This window comes from Nomascus leucogenys, chromosome 4 (assembly GCF_006542625.1).
Source record: "Nomascus leucogenys isolate Asia chromosome 4, Asia_NLE_v1, whole genome shotgun sequence".
Taxonomy (NCBI): domain Eukaryota; kingdom Metazoa; phylum Chordata; class Mammalia; order Primates; family Hylobatidae; genus Nomascus; species Nomascus leucogenys.
The window spans coordinates 119,451,181-119,470,650 of NC_044384.1; the positions used below are offsets into that span (position 1 = coordinate 119,451,181).

At 44.9% G+C, this 19,470-nt stretch overlaps 1 protein-coding gene across 2 annotated transcripts in view; it reads left to right on the top strand.

Annotated features, from left to right (window-relative positions):
• Nucleotides 1–6,099: 6,099 nt before the first annotated feature.
• OSBPL10 (oxysterol binding protein like 10) overlaps nt 6,100–19,470 on the top strand; it is a 331,186-nt gene continuing 317,815 nt past the window's right edge. The window contains exon 1 of one of the 2 annotated variants that reach the window (XM_004087931.3): nt 6,100–7,054. In XM_004087931.3, the coding sequence (XP_004087979.1) occupies nt 6,774–7,054 (281 nt within the window). In that variant the 5' untranslated portion in view covers nt 6,100–6,773. The remainder of the gene's footprint in view (nt 7,055–19,470) is intronic. The other variant, XM_030812227.1, reaches the window with a different exon arrangement.

Sequence of the window (19,470 nt, forward strand, 5' to 3'; positions counted from 1 at the left end):
GCTTGACGTCAAGCTGTGGGTCATGGCTGCAGTTATCTCAAGGCTTGACTGGTGACAACCCACTTCCAAGGTCATTCACATAGCTGTTAGCAGGTCTCAGAAAATCTGCTTATAAGGTGACTGACACAGGGGCTGGCACACCTTCATGACTCCTGCCTGGGCTGTCCATTGGTGGCCTGAGTATCCTTATGTCCTGGCAGCTGGCTTTCCTAGAGTGACTGATGATAGAGAGAGAGAGAAAGACAGGGGGAGAGAGAAAGAGAGAGAGAGCGAGAGTGAGCACTCCCCTGTTTATAAGCTGATCTTGGACATGATATACCATGACTTCTGCCATATTGTATTCATTAGAAGTGAGTCACTAAATTCATCCCACACTCAGGGGAGGAATTAAGCTTCACCTCTAAAGGAGAGGAATCTATAGGCATAGCTTTGAAATCACTACAGTCTATCCTCTGGCCACAAATTTTTTTATATTCCTCCCACATGTAGAACACACTCATCCTACTCCTCAATGGCCCCCAGTGTCTCATCCCATTACTGCACTAGCTTCGAGTCCACAATCTCACCATCTAAGTCAGGTCTAGGTAGGAGAGGCTCCTCAGGTTAGTAAGTTTAGCTCCATAAGTGCCATTCCTCTGATCTGTGAAACTAAAGAGACTGGTTACCTGCCCCTTCACACTCCAAACACAATGGTGAAGCAGACACAGGATAATTGCTCCAGATATTCTTGTTCAAAGAGGCAGAAACAGGAGGTGCAAACGGGTCAGTGGTCCAAGGCAATTTTGAAAGCCAGTCGGGCAAATGTTGCAATTTCCGTGATTAGGTCTCAAGGCCTGGGAATACTTCTCTGGGGTTCTTGGCTTCCCTCTCTGAACCCTTGGTTTTGCCCTCTTAATCATCCTTCCCTTATCACAAAAGGCAACATGTGTTTGCTCCATTTTCCTAACCCAAGTTTATAAATATTTTTTCCTATGTTTTCCCCTGAAAATCTAATGGTTTTACATTTCACATTTTGGTTTGTGATCCATTTGGAGGTGACTTTTGCATAAAGTGTGAAGTATAGGTCTTTCAATTTTTTGCTTATAAATGTCCCAGTCTTCTAGCACTGTTAGTTGAAATGTGGCAAAGTGACATTATACCAGTTCCCAGACTAGGCTTCAGGAAGTCCTTCCTGCTTCCTCTCTTTGGAACCCTCCCCATGCCATGAGAACAAGCCTGGGCTGGCCTGCTAGAGGATGAGAGACCCTGTGGATTGGAGAGCCCAGCTCAAACATGGGCAGCCTAGTCCATCCAGCCAATGGTCCGACATGTTAGATCTAGCCAGAACCAGCATAGTAAACATTGGTTCAGACTTTCTGGGGGTTAATTCTGTAGTACATGAGCCACATTTGTCAGTGTATGCAGCCTGACCCAGTCATTGGATCTTATTCTAAGGAAATAATTAAACTAATGTAAAAGGATATTTAAAGAACATTTCTCACAATAGCAAAAGCTTGAAATATGAGTGTTCATCAGTAGTGGAATGATTAAATTAGGGTGCATATAGACAGTGAAATACTCTGAAACTGTTACAAATGATGATATAGCTCTAAAGGAAATTGTCTATACTATATTCTTCAGTGAACAAGGTAAATTAGAAAGTATTATGTGTTTTATAGTATGAACCTGTTTTTGAATAAAATGATGTACAACTATGTCTCTACATAGAAGAGTTTCTGGACGAAGGGAAGGAGATGTGTATATATATGTGTGTGTGTGTGTGTGTATACACATACATATATATGGACATACATATATAAAAGTATATATATATACATATATATTTATAAATTATTAGCAGTGGTTTAGAAATAATTTTTTAGTTTCTTTTTTCTTTTTGAGACAGGGTCTTGCTGTGTCACCCAGGCTGAAGTACAGTGGCACAATCATAGTTCACTGCAGCCTCAAATTTCTGGGCTCAAGCAATCCTCCTGGCTCAGCCTCCCGAGTAGCTGGGACTACAGGTGCATGTGCCAGTGTGGCTGGCTTATTTAAAAAATTTTTTTGGAGATGGAGTCTCTCCAGGTTGCCCAGGCTGGTCTGTAACTCCTGGGCAATCCTCCCATCTCAGCCTCCCGCAGTGCTGGGATTATATGCATGAGCCACTGCACCTGGCCTTCAGTTTTTACTTTATAATTTTGTGTGCAACTCTTTGAAAGTGAGCATCTATTTAATAAAATAACAAAATAGGCCAGGCGCGGTGGCTCACGCCTGTAATCCCAGCACTTTGGGAGGCTGAGGTGGGCAGATCACGAGGTCAGGAGATCGAGACCATTCTGGCTAACACAGTGAAACCCTGTCTCTACTAAAAATACAAAAAATTAGCCGGGTGTGGTGGCCGGCGCCTGTAGTCCCAGCTACTTGGGAGGCTGAAGCAGGAGAAGGGTGTGAAAATACCAGTCCACCCACCCTCCTGGACAGTGAACTCGGGAGGTGAAGCTTGCAGTGAGCCAGGATTGCGCCACTGTACTCCAGCCTGGGCGACAGAGCGAGACTCCGTCTCAAAAAAAAAAAAAGACATTATTTCCATTTTGGAAAAAGATCAATATTTATACATATAGTCGTATGGCAAAATTGCATATAACCCTTGTAGCTATTTAATTTCCTTGGATGTAACTCTCAGGGTAATCTTTTTTTTTTTTTTTTTTTTTTTTTTGAGAAAGAGTCTTGCTCTGTTGCCCAGGCTGAAGTGCAGTGGCACAATCTTGGCTCACTGCAAGCTCCGCCTCCCAGGTTCACGTCATTCTCCTGCCTCAGCCTCCCAAGTAGCTGGGACTACAGGTGCCCGCCACCACACCCAGCTAATTTTTGTATTTTTAGTAGAGACAGGGTTGTACCATGTTGGCCAGGCTGGTCTTGAACTCCTGACCTCAAGTGATCCACCCACCTTGGCCTCCCAAAGTGCTGGGATTACAAGCGTGAGCCACCGCACCCGGCCTAGCCAATATTTTTAAACATACTGAAAGTGCCTTTGCAAAATTATGACAGTAAAAAAAATCTGACATAGCTGATTCCATCTTGCTTCTAACCTGGAAGTTGTCCTCGTTCATTCCTGGGCACAGGCCACAGCTAACTTTGGGAGGAGTTTAGTTCATAGTCTAAACCTAAAGCAAGGATTGTAATATCCCTTTCCAAAACTATTCCCTCCTCGTTTGAACACCAAACTACCTTTGTAAAACTAATGAAAGGCCACAAGATTAAGAGAGGCCTGAACTTTGCTAAGATGAAGGCATAGTTAAATGATAACCTGCCATTTTTCCAGAGGTCACAAGATTTCTAACCTCCGCATCACTCCTATAGATAACACCACTATTGTAAAACTGAAGATTTGTGTTTGAGGTATTTTTCATACCCTGCATTCTGATGGACCAGTTGCCACCACCCAGTCTGGTAAACTGGCTCATCAGTTCCTGTGGCCCTTACTCAGGAACTGATTCAGTGCAAGAAGACAAACTTCGACTCTCTATAATTTCATCCCTGACCCAACCTATCAGCATTCCCCATTCCTTAGCCCTCTGCCCACCAAACTATCCTTAAAAAAAAAACCTTAGGTGGGCCCGGTACGGTGGCTCACGCCTGTAATCCCAGCACTTTGGGAGGCCGAGGTGGGTGGATCACGAGGTCAGGAGATTGAGACCATCCTGGTGAACACGGTGAAATCCCATCTCTACTAAAAATACAAAAAAATTAGCTGGGCATGGTGGCAGGTGCCTGTAGTCCCAGCTACTTGGGAGGCTGAGGCAGGAGAATGATGTGAACCCGGGAGGCAGAGCTTGCAGTGAGCTGAGATCGTGCCACTACACTCCAGCCTGGGTGACAGAGCGAGACTCCAGTCTCAAAACAAAAACAAAAACAAAAACAAAAAACCCTTAGGCTCTGAATTTTCAGGGAGATTGATCTGAGTAATAATACTCTCCTGTCCTCCAGCTTGGCTGGCCCTACAATTGTTAAACTCTTCCCCTATTGCAAAAACCTGCATTGGCTTTTCTGGGTAACAAGCAAGATGAACCTGTTGGGCATTACAGTATGTATTTCAAATACTTTTTGCCAATTTATTATGTATTTTTCAAATTGTTTTTCAAACATAAAGACTTTTTCTTTTCCAAACATAATTCTGCAGGTACCTTTTCCCTATTTGCTATACTAGTGTAGGTCAAGGAAAGCTTTCTGGAAGAAGTGACTTGTAATCCATAACTCCATGGGTGAGAAACACAAACCAGGTGAAAAGAGCAGGGAATAGTGTCGCCAGCAGGGGGAACAGCATCATCTCTTTCATGATTTAGCCTCTACTTTCAGCACATCTGCTCCACTCACCTCTTGCTACTGACTTGGACATTTTTGATCCCATACGGCTGGCTTGCTCCTGCCCCATCCTGGCCTTGACTATTCCTTTTAGCTTAGTTCCTTCCCCCCTTGAACTGGTCTATCTCAAGGGTCTAATTTTTTAGTCCAAGGTGAGAATTTGTTGTGCTAGCTCATCCAGTCATAGGTTGGCTGCATAAGGTGGAGTAATGGTGGCATAGGTTAGGTAATATGAAATAAAATGATGACACTTCTCCTCTTTTAGCAGGAGCTTAAGGTGGCAGTCTCCAATAAAAGGCATGTTGTTTTGGTACATAATGCTGACATTTATAGTCCAGTATGCACCTACCTTCCCACCTTCAGTCTGTATGTCAATGCAGCACTCAATGAACACTCATATATGATCAGTAAGTTAGCTTAGGCAAAGCTATGCTGTGGTAAAAAATAATGCTAAAATCTCAATGGCTTCAAACAAACATTTCGTGCATGTTACATGGCCAACACTAACTGGCTTAGGATCTGCTGTATTCCACGCCTTCTCACTCCAGGACGCAAGCTTAAGGAGAGTCCTTATCCGGGACATGTTGCTCTCCTGGGATAAGGAAAAGAGAAAGATGGTGGAACCATATGACTACTCTTAAAGCTTATGTTTGGAAGGGGCATTCATTACTTCTGTTCACATTCCATTGCTCAAAGCAATTCCATGGCCAAGCCTGAGGTCCATGTGGAGGAAGGATACTCCTTCCATAGGCAGCGGCAGTAAATATTTCGAACAAATGAACATTCTTGCATAGTTTATCACAGCCAGTATCATTTGTCCCATTTTGCAGTGAGAAAACTAGGGCTAAAAGAGGTAATTTGATCAAGGTCATAGGTTAGAATTAAGCTCTCAATGGCTTCAAAGTTGGTCCAGGCAAGCTCTTTTCAGATTTTTTGTTTTAACACTATGTAGGCACCTGGAATTGTAATTTACTCAGGGGCACAACCACTTCTCTTCAACTCCAGAAGCTTCTCCGTGCATCTCTAGAGCTAAACCACCCATGAAATCTTCCTGGAAGGATGTGAAGCTAGAAAGGGGTTGGGTTTGGGGAACTGTCCCTTTGAGAGCTGACTCTTCCATTTAGTAATTTTTTTTTAACTGTTGAAGTATTTATCTGCTTGATGAGTTTGTAGATCCTTTGGACGGAGATCACCTATCACCTTTTGGTGACGGAGATCACCTTTTGTTTTGTCTGTGTGTGTGTGTGAGAGAGAGTGAGTCTGAGTTCCTCAAAGCGTTTTTCTAGGTAATTTTTGATACTTCAGATTACAATGGATATCTATATTCACAAAAATTATTAGTGGGGTGGAAAGAGTATCTTTAGGTAGGAAGAGGGGCGCTGAAGTTACGTCCAACATAGAGAATCCTTCAATGTTTATAAATATCTGTTAATTTCCCTTGCCTCCGGAGCAGTTTTCCGGGTTTCAGAGCCTCTGTTCCCAGGTGCACGTGCAGTGTGGTAACAATGGATAGGTTTTCACTTGCTAGGTTTATGCGTGCCATTCAGGGCAGGGGATTAGGGTTAGGCCAGTGAGTGACCTAGGACACTCAATTTAAGGAAGCACTCGCACAAACCTGAGAGTTCGCGCGCCTCACCCCAGCCCAGCCGTGTGTCTGTTAAGCATTTATCATAATCCTGCTGCATGAAAATGCCCGGCGAGCTTACCTGTGAGGATCACCTGCCACTCCCCTCCTCCGCCAGACAACGCGGAGGGCCTCCCTGCGCTGTGACTTTGCTCCGCCGGTGATAATTTCCAGGTTACTGTGTAGGAGCGTTTGGCGTAGGATCGCGTGCGGAAGACCGAGAGAGGGAGTGTGCGTGTGAGCCTGTAAGGCCGGGCGGGTCCATATCCGGGTGGACCGGGTGGGTGGGGCTGCCCCTCCCTCCAGGTCCCGAGGTGGATACGGGGTGGGGAGTGACGCGCAGAGATTCCCTTTCGCCCCTTCGGATCCAAGAGAGGGTGGCAGAAGGAATGCGTGGGTGACTCGGCGTGGATTTAGGGCGTGCCCACCCTGCAGATCGGCCTCCTAGAGTGTCCCGAGGGCCTGAGAGGCCGCAGGGACACGAAGGAAGAGAAGGAGGAACCCGAAGAGGGCTCGCCTAGCCGGCCACCCGCTCCGAACTTGCCCGGGAAACTAGTGCGGAGGGAGGGGCCGGGCCCTGGCTGCGGCGGGAGGAGGGGCGGCCGCAGCTGCATCCAGCCCCGTTGGCTTCCTTCCCAGCTCTCCTTCGCCTCCTCCTCCTCTTCCTCCTGTATGAGTCAGGCATTTCCCGGGGATTTGGAGCAGCCACGCGCGGCCCGGGCGCCCGGAGCTGTAGCAGCAGCAGCAGCAGCCGCCGTGCCGGGGCCGCCACCGCGGCGGGCACCCGCGTCCCGGGCGCGCACGGACCATGGAGAGGGCAGCCCAGGGCACAGACGGCGGCGGGGGTAGCAACAGCAGCAGCCGCAGCAGCAGCCGTGCTACCTCGGCGGGCTCCTCGCCCTCCTGCTCTCTGGCGGGCCGGGGGGTCTCCAGCCGGTCTGCGGCGGCCGGGCTCGGTGGCGGGGGCAGCCGCAGCAGCCCGGGCTCTGTGGCCGCTAGCCCGTCCGGGGGAGGCGGCCGCAGGAGGGAGCCGGCGCTCGAGGGCGTGCTCAGCAAATACACCAACCTCCTCCAGGGCTGGCAGAACAGGTAACGCGCCAGCCGCCCGCGCCACCGTGCGCCGCTGTGTGTGTGTGTGTGTGTGTGTGTGTGTGTGTGTCTGTGTATGTGTGTGCGCGCGCGCGATTGTGCCTTCAGCGAACCGGGTGATGCCTCCCAACGGTGCCCTTCCTGCGTCCCTGCTCCCCTCCAGGTGGGGTTCTCAGGATGGGGCGCGCCGTGGCTCCACCCCGGGACCGCACCGCAGTGGCGGGGAGGGAGGCGAGAGCCCTGGTTTTCTTCTGTGCTGGCACCTGCAGAGACTGGAGTGGCAGGAGGATCGTGCTGGTCTCCGTGCTCTGCTTGTCCGCGGTTTCCCGCACGCCTGAAGAATGACTGGGAAAGGGAGGCAGAAGGGGCGTGCTTTGTGCCGTGGTGAAAAAGCGTTAGCACGTCTGCTCCGATTACAGTAATTCTCTAAATAACAGTTCATTTTAAAGTTTGGTGTTTCAGAACACCACCACCATCAACAAACAACCTGCCACTTGTCATCCTGGGTGACTGTGCATACTCCTGCCCCAGTTTGTGCCTTGCAGCCTCCGATGTCTGTAATGGAAGTTTTGTTTAAACACAGAAAGAGGCCGGGCGCGGTGGCTCACCTCTGTAATCCCAGTACTTTGGGAGGCCGAGGCGGGCAGATCACGAAGTCAGGAGTTCGAGACCAGCTTGGCCAACATGGTGAAACCCCGTCTCTACTAAAAATAAGAAAAAATTAGCCGGGCGTGGCGGCGCGCGCCTGTGATTCCAGCTACTCCGGAGGCTGAGGCAGGAGAATCGCTTGAACCCCGGAGGCAGAGGTTGCAGTGAGCCGAGATCGCGCCGTTGCAATCTAGCTGGGGCGACAGTGCGAGACTCCGACTCAAAAATAAAATAAAATAAAATAAAATAACAAAAAGAAAGAAAGAAAAAATACCCTCCCCCTTTTAATATTAATAGCAATTTACATTATTATCATTGTTTCCTCTTCAGGTCCCATTTGAAGTTTCCTGCTCACTTCCCCCTTACAGTTGAGAAGCCTAGTTATGGACACGTGGAAGGATGGGGCTGTCGAGGAATGGGGCTCAGGAGGCACTTGGAATGGTGGTAGTGTGTGTGATCTGCCATCGTGAGGAAGACAAGAACAGATGTGGCACTACTGTTTACTTTTTTTTTCAATTTGTTTTTCAAAAACAAGCCAGAGGGAAATACAAGTGTCAGTGCGAGGAGAACAATGCTTTTTGGAGAGGTGGTTGGTGGGATATTTTGTCCTGCCTATTTAACAGTCTCCAGATCTTAATAGACTTGGGGCTCTTAAGGATGTTTGTGAGATTTGAATTATACCCTGGAAAGTTGCTTATCTCTGCTGTATGGACTATATCACTTGGTTATCTCTTCCTGTAGATTGTTTGGAAATGTTCAGATTTGCTTCCATCTGAAACATATCAGCCTGTTATTTGCACGAAACTCAACTTGGAGGAAGAGGACTTTTGAAGTATGGAAACTGAGTTGTTTCTATATTGATGTTCTACATATAGGACTTTCTGAGTCACCTGGGCTTCCTGGGAGATGTGTTACTATGTTAGTGGAAGTTGCACTTAACTTTTGAATCCTTTTATTTCTCAAAATAGTCCTAGTGTCTGCTGTTTCTTTCCCCTTTCAATTCGTGAAAGCTGAAAAAGAATAGGTAGAATGTGTAGGTAGGGGGAGATATGAGATGACTAAATCTGATTTCAGTTTTTGGTAATTATGTCTTGTTAATGGCAACTCAAGGTGCCTTGTCAGTAACAGCATTTTGTTGGTGTGTTGGGCAATCATTTTTAATGCTTTTTCTTCAAGTAGCTTATGAGGCCAACAAAGCTTTTACCCTGGATTACAGTTATTTTATTGTTTACTTGCTGGGAACAATATTTTACCTTGCAGTCTGTATTAAAGGATTTGTTATTTGGAGTGGATTTAGGAGGCATTGGAGTAACATTCTTTTGCATTATTTTAAACCCATTGTGGTGTTTAGATTGGAGGCAAGGTTGAGAAGAAGCACATTTAATGCCAATAATAATACCTATGTGATTGCAGGCTACCTAGGTGAAATGTGGTGTTATGTACACTCCTGAGCATGCTTAAGTGATGTCTCATCTTTATTGAGTTTGTTTACTGCAATTTATAGCTGTCTGCCTATGTTTGTTCTTACCACAGTAGATTCACCATTTTCCAAGTCTACCACTGACTACATAAGCATTGTCTGTAATTGTTAACATCTCAGTGTCAGGGTTTCTATTTCTCACATTGTGTTCTTTGAACGATGGCTGACGGTCCATTAGTGGTTTGGAGATTTACGGTGACTCTGTGATTGCAAAATTCTCCCTTCTCTAGGGGTCTTATGAAGGGACAGCTGGATTAGTGAACAGGAAGAGAGAAGAGGATAAAAATAGAAACTTTGAAAATGTATTCATTTGTTCAATTAATTTATCTATTCAGAGACTGTTTTATTGAGCACCTACTATGTGGCAGGAACTGTTCTAGGAGCTGGAGCTACCACCCTTCCCTGGTCCAGGGAAATGCCTTAGTACAAATAGTTAGCCAACTGATTCATGCTGCCTTTCTTTCTGGGCCTCATAGCATCTTCCTTTGGCAGTTCTTTTCAAAGTGCCCACAGTTAATGACAAATCTATAGCGACCAAGTTCTTGGTTCATCCTCTCAGGCTGCTGTGCAATTGTAATGCTCTTCACCAGCTCCCAGGACTAAATACCAATCACCCACTAACAGGTTGTACTCTGGTGTCCTCTTGCATGTTCTCAAGTTGCTGTAAAACTTATATTTTAACATTTGGCATCATATTCTGCCTTTATTTGTAGCCTCATCCTCATGCCCTTAGGAAGGCAGTTTGGGCCGGAACACAAAATAAATGACATAAAGAGAGGTCACAGAGAAGAACACTGTATGATGGGAACGTGCTCAGCTCAGGAGAGTAAGTTCAGGACATTTGGCTCACACTCACTGGATGAGAATGTGAAATACTTAGAGTATGGGGAAAATATGCATTAAGGGCTTTCTGTCATTCATTATTATAGATGTTTAAAGAAAATATTTCAGGCATAATAACATTGTATAGATTTACAGGATGGCATTGAAGAGTAAATACATTGATACAAATGAACAACAATAAAAAATCCAGAAAATGGCAAGTGCTATGAAGGTTAAAAAAAGGTGATGAGATAAAGGCAAGTATTTGCAGGAATAATTTTAAGTGTGGGTCTAGTGTCTTTACTGCTATTCACATTTTCACTTAGAGTACTCTCTTATTACCCATCTTATCACTCATACAGAGTGAACCATGGGGAGAGTAAACCTCAAGAACTTGGGGAGGCAGGTGACATAGCACCTAGTTGGCCAGGATTAGAATTTCAGACTGGGTTTTGGTGGCCCAGAAGGATTTTAGGAAGGGAAGTGACACTTATTACGTCACTCTGGCTGCTGTGTACAGGTGAGATTTTCAAGGGGCCAAAGCATGAAGCAGGGAGACCAGTTAGGAGCCCATCTGAGTGGTCCAGGAAAGAGATGCTGGCGGCCTGGGCTGGGGGTTGGCAGAGAATTGGAGAGAAGGGATAGATCTGGTGTGGGGTGGATGGAAATTGCTGATGAATTTGATGTGGAGGTGAGAGAGGGGCAAGAATAACTCTTGATTTGTGGGCCTGAGAAGCTGGGAGGTTGAGACGTCCTTTGTGGAGATGAGGATCACAGGAGGGGAATGTGTTTGTGGGGAGGGTGAGGCTTGGCCAGGAGTTCTGTTTGGACTGTGTTCAGTTTGAGTTGCTTACCCCTAGTAAGAAACTGGCTGTATGAACTTTCATTTGCCCTAAGTCAAACTTTACTCTCAAACTAAAATGGAACTATTTTGGAGTTGCTCATAACATCAAGTATTTGAGGAAATAATTTCTAATTGGATCTAGAAATTGTTATATAAATATCTAAGGGTTGCCATTGCCATTCACTTATTTGGAGAAAAGAAGACACTGCAAATGTGGAACCAACCTGCAATTCTTTTTTTGGTGATGGGCGGGGTTGTAAGAACTCAATAAAATGCTGAAGGACAACAGATCTTGACTAGGATTAAGGAAGACAAGGCTGGGTGCATTGGCTCACATCTGTAATCCCAGCACTTTGGGAGGCTGAGGTGGGAGGATTGCTTGAGCCCAGGAGTTCCAGACCAGCCTGGGAACCATGGTGAAACCCTGTCTCCACAAAATAAAAACATAAAAATTAGCCAGTGGTGGTGGCTTAGGCCTGTAGTCACTGCGGCTCAGGGGTCTGAGGTGGGAGGATTGCTTGAGCACAAGAGGTCAAGGCTGCAGTGAGCTATGATCACACCATTGGACTCCAGCCTGAGCAACAGAGCAAGACTCTGTCTCTAAAGTAGACATTTATTTGGGGAGGAAGAGTGGTGTGAACTTTGGATTCAAATCTTGACGTCAACACTTAGCACACGTGTGGCCATGGGCCAGCTCTTTAACTGCATTGGGCTTCTGTTTTTCTCTTCTGCTAAATGTGGGAAATGATGTTACTCTTTTCATTAGTTCAATGTGAAGATTAAATGAGATTATCGGTGTATAAGGGACTGAGAATAGTACATAGCAAGATACCAAGAAGTGGCAGCTATTATTAGATCTTCAATTTGTCTGTTTTTAAGTAGGCACTTTCTGGTCCATAAAATTCTTGGTTTTTATTCTGAGTGCTGTGGTTACCCAGGGACCACATTAACATAATTATCATAGAGTTCTTTGGGGAGAAGATGATTACTTCATTTTGAAGGGATCCTTTTAAAACTTGGCACCAAACATTTACAGCTCCCCTTCCCAGCCTCTAAATCCTATCTTCCTTTCCTGTTTTATTTCTCTCCATATACCTTGCTATTATCTGACATGCTTTATATTTTACTTTTTTTGGTCTCTCCACACTAGAGTATAAGCTCCCTGAGGACAGATAATTTTGCTTTGTTGCCGCTGTATCTCCAGTGTTGAGAACAGGGTCTGGTATACAGTAAGGGTAGAGTAAGTATTGTCAAATGGATAAAAAAAAGAATAAATGTCAGAGAGGGAAACCAGGGCTTAGTTCTATTTGAGCCAGTGTTAGCTATTATTAATATCAGAAGTCTTGGTTCTGTACCTGCTCGTCACCTTGTCCTTGTGTTGCTGTGTTTATCATCTGTCCTGCTCTCTGCAAACAGTCTTTGGTTCTGGGTCAGGGAGTATGACTCTTGTTGTGACATGCCCATCCTGATTTAGGGGCCACCACAACTCACCCATTGGGGGCCATTAGTGACCAAATATCCAGGGCTTGCTTTTGACTCTATCTGGATTAACAACATACGTTGAGCATTTAGTGTTTAGCCCCCAGCATTTTGGGGCCACTTATCCCAAATTAAAGCATCACTGGGGTATATATGAATTTTTAAAGCCACCTTGAAGGAAAATAAGTGTTTTTTTGAGTATCCCAATAATTTTAGAGGGAATTGGTGATACCAGGGATGAAAATCACTGCTCTGGGTTTTGTATTCTTGTCTGCGTGTACATAGGAAATATCTGCATATCTTCCTGTCTAGTCTGCCAGAGTGTTTTGAGGCTGCGTGCTAAAATCCTTTAGGGACACTAGATAGTTTCATTGATAGTAATAATAAAAGGGATGGTTGCCTAGGTTACAAAACAGTGTATAATATTGTTTATTCACTTATGGTTCAAAATACTTATTGAGCACCTGCTTCGTATTAACTACTCCCTGCAGAATCTGCCCTCCCCCTCCTTTGAAAGTGTGTGTATATTGAGGAGATTCACACCAAAATCGTTTTGTTTGGTTGGTGGGATTATGGGTGATTTCCATTATCTTCTCTTGTCTGTTTTCCCAAGGTGATTTTGTGTCCGTTTTGCAGTTTGAAAAAGTTGTTGAGGCAAAGAAAAGCTGCTCAGGCCTTTTCACGTCATCTATCTAACTCTGAGTTTTGCAAGTAAATTTCAAGTCTAATCTACATTCAGAAAAATACACAAATCATATACATACACAGTTCAGTGAATTTTCATAAATGGAACACACCCAGATTAAGAAACAGCTGCCAAACATTTCCTGTCCTGCACAGCCCCTTTCCTTATAGTATCTCCCTGCATAAGTTAACTGCTATTCTGACCTCAACACCACTGAGTTGTTTGGTCTCCTTTTGAACTGCATATTGTGTAATATGTGATCTGTGTGTCTGGCTTCTTTCTCTTAACATTATGTTTGGGAGGCTTACGCATGTTTCTGTGTATAGTTGTGGTCTGTTTATTTTCATTGCTATTTGGGATTCCATTGTATGAATATACTAAATACATTTGTCTATTGTAGGTTGGTATTTGAGTTCTTTTCAGTTTTCGATACTATTCATAGGGTCACAATGCTGTGAACATTCTAGTACCTGTGTTTTGGAGAACATTTGTATGCATTTCTGTGGATATACACCTAGGAGTGTTTGCTCATGTCCAGCTTATTAGATACTAGCAGAGAGTTTTCCATAGTGGTTGTATGCATTAATACTTCCACCAAAAGTGTGTAGAGAGAGTTCTGTGTGTACCACATTCTCATCCACACTTGATATTGTCTCTTGTTTTCATGTCATCCAATTTTAATTTGCCTTTCCCTGATGACTACTGAGGTTGAACATGTTTTCATGTATTAATTGGCCATTTGGATGTCACGTTTTGCAAGTTGCTCTTTAAGTCCTCTGCCCATTTATCTGTTGGGTGTCTGCCTTTTTCTCCTTGACTTTTATGAGATGTTTATATATTCTGGGTATGCGCCGTTTGCTGGATGCCTGTACACAGGTGCCTGGGCACTGCATATATAGAGACATTGTATATTATGCAGGTATTATGTCCTGTGGATATACCACAGTTTGTTTATCCATTACCTGTAGGACAACATTTGGGCTGTTTCCAGTTTTTGACTATTACAGATAAAGCTGCTATTTGTGTGCAAGTCTTTGTGTGGTCACATGCTTTTATTTCTTTTGGGTAAATACCTAGCATTAGAATTGCTGGTGTATCCATCCTATGTAGAAAGTGCTAACCTGTTTTCCAAAGCGGCTGAACCACTTCACACTGCCACCAGCAGTGTATAAGTGAATAGATGGCTCCCCATCCTGGTCATCTTCATGTGGCTACCTGGAGATCTTTTGGAAAGCAGGACTGCCACTTCCTCATGCGCGTGGCATTGCTTCTGAGAGGGGCAGTCTAGGGAGAAGCTGTGTAGTCCTTCTTACCTTCCCAGCTTTGCGTCTTTTTGGCCAAATGACCTTGGGCAAGTTATTTAACTCTTTGGGCCTTGGTCTCTCCGTCTGTAAAATGATATGAACCTCGCAGTGTTGTGAGGCCACCACAGGCACCAGTCCTGTGCTTGGTGCACTGTAGGTCCTCAGCAGAAGTTTGTGAGTGAGAGTCTTGTATTTTAGATAGACTAGTGAGTAGCTTTCTGGAACCTAGGGGGTGCATTGGTGGTCACTTAAGCCTCAGCCTTGGCAAATCTGCAGGTGTCTTAGCCCTGCCTCTCATTACATGAGGATGCAGTTGACTTAAGCCATTTGATTTGCCCAGTGGCTGTCTGCGTTTGGTGTGGTTCCTCAGTGGCTGCTTGTGGACAGTTGTCTGAGGACTCTGGGAAGCAAGAAGCCACATGGGCCTTTGTGTCCTGAAAGAAGGGTTGAAATGATTGTGCCGGAAACGTGGGAGGCTTTTTGCAGTTCTGCCTGGCTCCCACTGATGTGATTTGGGGCCAGGCCAAGACAGAATTAAAAAGAAAACCATCCAGAATTTGAATTTTGATAACCTAGACTGGATTGAATATGGTCACAGCCCAGAAAATGCTTTATTTGTGCCTCATGCAATGATAGCAATAATAATGATAAAATTAGGAAACATTATATATGGTCTTTTGTTGCAAGTCTGTTCCTTGAAGGTCAGAGAAGGCATTTGCACCATGAATAATCTTTTCTTTTTGTGCTGTAGTTTTTAGGGGACTATGTATGTTTTTGTGTGGTTTAGTCCCTTTCTATAAATATATTGATGAAAATACAAAGAGTTGAAAGGCAACCGATATCAGTTTTTAGTCACTCTTTTCCAGGATGTTTTAAGTGTTTATCTGCACGGCCAGCCTTGTGGCCTGTGCAGGCTGCCATGAGGTGGGCGGGTGGGATTGGACGTTTTTTGGAAAGTGGTGGGGTTCAGGTTCTCCTTATGTGTGGGTAGAACTGGGGGCTCTGTTCTGGCCTTGTGTTTAGGGCAATCGAGTGGATTAGGTGACTGATGCAAATGATCCTCACTCAGCCGTCTCTGCAGTGCTCACTCCATCAGAGCTATGTGGGCTGCTAACAATGCAATGAAAACCACCGCTACAGTTTACCTGGGCTTTTTGGTTGTTAAGTAGAGTCTGGGCAGAGTTGGGAAACTTTCTTTTTTCTTTTTGAGACAGAGTCTCGCTGTGTCGCCCAGGCTGGAGTGCAGTGGTGTGATCTCCACTCACTGCAACTTCCACCTCCTGGGTTCAAGCGATTCTTCTGCCACAGCTTCCTGAGTAGCTGGAATTACAGGTGTCCGCCACCACACCCAGCTGATTTTTGTATTTTTAGTAGAGATGGGGTTTCACCATGTTGGCCAGGCTAGTCTCGAACTCCTGACCTCAGGTGATCCGCCCGCCTTGGCCTCCCAAAGTGCTGGGATTACAGGTGTGAGCCACTATGCCTGGCCCAGAGTCGGGACACTTTCTAAGCCCTGAGTGAGGTGGCAGCACCATCCCCCAAACACACTCCTCTTTGCTTGAAATTATGCCTGGTGGAATTTTTACACCCCAAATATTTTTGAGCGCTTTTTATGTATATGCCAAATGCCATGTGAGAAGCAGGAGACAGGAGGGAAGAAGCACAGGCCCTACCTTAAGGAGCTGACAGTCCATAACAGAGGGGAGTAGACTTTTCTGTAAAGGGCCAGTTAGTAAGTAGGTTAGCCCAGTTAGTAAGTGGGCTATACAGTCTTCATGGCAACTACTGAGTGCTCCTTTGTAAATAAGTGGATGTATCTGTGTTCTAATAAAACTTTATTTATAAAAGCTGGCGGTGGGCTGATATAGCCTGTGAGATATAGTTCGATCATCCCTTCCCTATAATTACACTTAGATTTCTTATGCAAGTAGTTGAGGCAGCCCAGTGTTGTGGCTAAGAGTGTAGATTCTGAGGTCCAGTAGCCTGTTTTTAAATTCCAGCTCTACTCTTTGCCTTGGACAAGCTATTTGACCTCTATGTCACAGTTTCTTTATCTGTAAAATGGGGATAATATGGTGTCTGTGTCATAGAGTTTTGGGGATCAACTGAGAAGCTGTGTGTAAAGGGTTTAGGACAATGACTGCACTCATAGAAATATGAAATAGAAAGCACTCATAGAAATATGAAATAGAAAGCACTCATTAGGGCCAGGTGCAGTGGCTCACGCCTGTAATCCCAGCACATTGGGAGGCCGAGGTGGGTGGATCACCTGAGGTCAGGAGTTCGAGATCAGCCTGGCCAACATGGTGAAACTCTATTTCTACTAAAAATACAACAATTAGCGGGCATGGTGGCGTGCACCCGTAATCCCAGCTACTCGGGAGACTGAGACAGGAGAATCGCTTGAACACAGAAGGCAGAGGTTGCAGTGAGCCGAGATTGTGCCACTGCATTCCAGCCTGGGCGACAGAGCAAGACTTCAGCTCGAAAAAAAAAAAAAAAAAAGAAAAAAAAACCCAACTCATTAGATGCAACAGTACAGGTGGTGAGTGCTACTGCAGAGGAAGCACCTGGGAGTGGGAGCAGCCGCTCCACTTGGGAATAAAGGGCAGAAGTGACAGGTGGAGGAAGACCTTCTAGAATGTTGAAGAGAAGAGTTCATCATGCAGACAAGGGCTTCAGCAGGGCGTCCCTGGTAGAAGGCTCTGTGAGTACAAATGTTTGGAGGCATGAAAGGAGATAGGTTTAGTATGGCTGGAATGCAGGTTGTATGTGGAGTGTGGCCAGAGATGAGACTGTAAAAGACAGACTTGGCTAAAAAAGGCTACTTTCTGAAGAACCTCTTAAGCCACTGATACCACAGATCACAAAATGTCTGTGCTACCACAAGGGGAACGCTGGCCCTGTGTATTTGTGGGTCCACGAAGAATCAGACACTTTACATATATTATCGAATTTAATCTTTAAAATGAGATGAGGTGGGTGTTGCAAAGCTATCCATTCTCCCCTTTTCCTATAGGTATAGACCCCAGTTTTTAGCTGGATACATGGCTGTCAAAAATAAAACTGTATTTTCATCCCTCCTTCTCCTTGCAACTAGGATGGCGATGAGATTATAATCTGGATGTAAGCGCGGAGTTGTCACATAGTAATTTCCCGGAACCTTCTTTGTACTCTTCCTACCTTTTCCTTTCCTGTTGGAATATAGACATGCTGGCCAAAACTAGAATATGGAAATGATGGCTGGAATTTCAGCAGCCATCTTGAAGCTTGAGGTGACTGGGATGAAGGCCATGAAGACAGAAGAAATCTGGCCTCAGAGGACTTTGTGGATCAAAGCCACCTCATAAATCCTAGCTGCAACCTCTGGAATTTTCCTTGTGGGGAGGGGGAGGAATATGCTTCTTCTGCAAGCCCCGAGTCTCAGTCAGATCTAACCCTAATTGATCCAGGTAGAATCGCAATTTTACAGATGAAGATGTTGAGGCCTAGAGTGACATAAACTGCACAGTTAATAAATTGTGGAGCAGGGAATTTTCGGACTCCAAAGTGTGTTTTCTTTTCTCTGGAAAGAACTTGGTCTCCTACCCCCTCATTTTATAGATGAGATTACTGAGGGCTTTGGCTTAGGGTAAACTAGGATCAGCTAATTCCACTGCAAGATAATCATTTCCTGCTCCCCCCCTCCCCCAATACTCTTTCTCTCCATGGCCTTTCCAAAGAGGCCCCGTGTTTTTTGTTTTTTTTTTTTTTTTTTTTTTTTTTTTGAGATGGAGTCTCGCTCTGTCGCCCAGGCTGGAGTGCAGTGGTGCAATCTCGGCTCAATGCAATCATGCAATCTCCACCTCCAGAGTTCAAGCGATTCTCCTGCCTTAGCCTCCCGAGTAGCTGGGATTACAGGTGCCTGCCCCCATGCCTGACTAATTTTTTGTATTTTTAGTAGAGACGAGGTTTCACCACGTTGGCCAGGCTGACTTGGCCTCAAGTAATCAAGTAATCTGGCCTCAAGTAATCCGACCTCATTACTTGAACACCTGACCTCAAGTAATCCGCCCAGCGCAGCCTCCCAAAGTGCTAGGATTACAGGCGTGAGCCACCGTGCACAGCGAGGCCCCGTGTTTTAATGAGTGATGTTGTAGCCCTCCTTTGGCCAGAATATCTTTCTGTGCATGGGTTGTGTTTGGTGGTTTTTCCTCTTCCAAAACCCTAACTGTTCCAGAGCTGTATGTGTAGAGCTTTCTCTTTAGATAACCTTGCCAACTCTTGCCACCTCTGGGCTGGTCCTTAGGAATGACTTTACTTGGCTGGCCTGTCCTTTCTCTGCCTGTTTAGGGGATGGATAAGGGGGTTCCTTGGCCCTGTGATTATTTGTAAGTGCTGACAGATGTCTTGATTTATGCAGAGGCCTCCCAATTCATTAACCTCAGAGTGTGGACTTTGGCTGAAATAGGATCATGCATTTGCGGAATGTACTTTGCTTTTGGGATTCTTGTGTGTCTGAGTTCCACCCTATTACTAATACCTTAACAATGGGCTTCTTGATCCCCTTGGCTAACCACACAGCACAGAACTTTTCTGTGTGTGTACTGCAGCAGACTCATTTAGTGGCCTGGTCTCTAAAAAGTTTAACAGAACAAAAACCCATTTGTGCTAGTACGTGCCGTTGAGAGAGCATTTGTTATACATTCATTATGTAGCATTTCATATTGATTCCTCTCTTTGTTCCAGCAAATTTCTTTGTGGTAATTTTTATTAGTTTGGCTAATGAGTGCCTTTTTCTTTTTATGAGAAGTCTGCAGCTGATACCTTGGCCTAAAGTACATCATAACACTATTATAGTTGTTTAGTTAATTTGGAATTTCCTGTAACTGGAATTTTTCTGTCAAAGATCAGTTTACATGATTCCTTCGAAGTCAGCTAAAATTCAGGAAGATGGTCTTAAAAGCCAAAATGCCGTGTTTTCTTTTCTCATGTTGATTAATAGGATAGGCCATTTTTATGGGTTGAACGTAAAGGTATGCTTCAGAAAATCTTTGTATCAAAGAAAGAAGACCAAACTTGTATCTGGGAAATCAAGTTTAAGTCTGGATAAAGTGTTTTTTTTTTTTTTCCCCCCCTTCAAAAATAGAAGCAAAGCATGACCTAACTTGGATG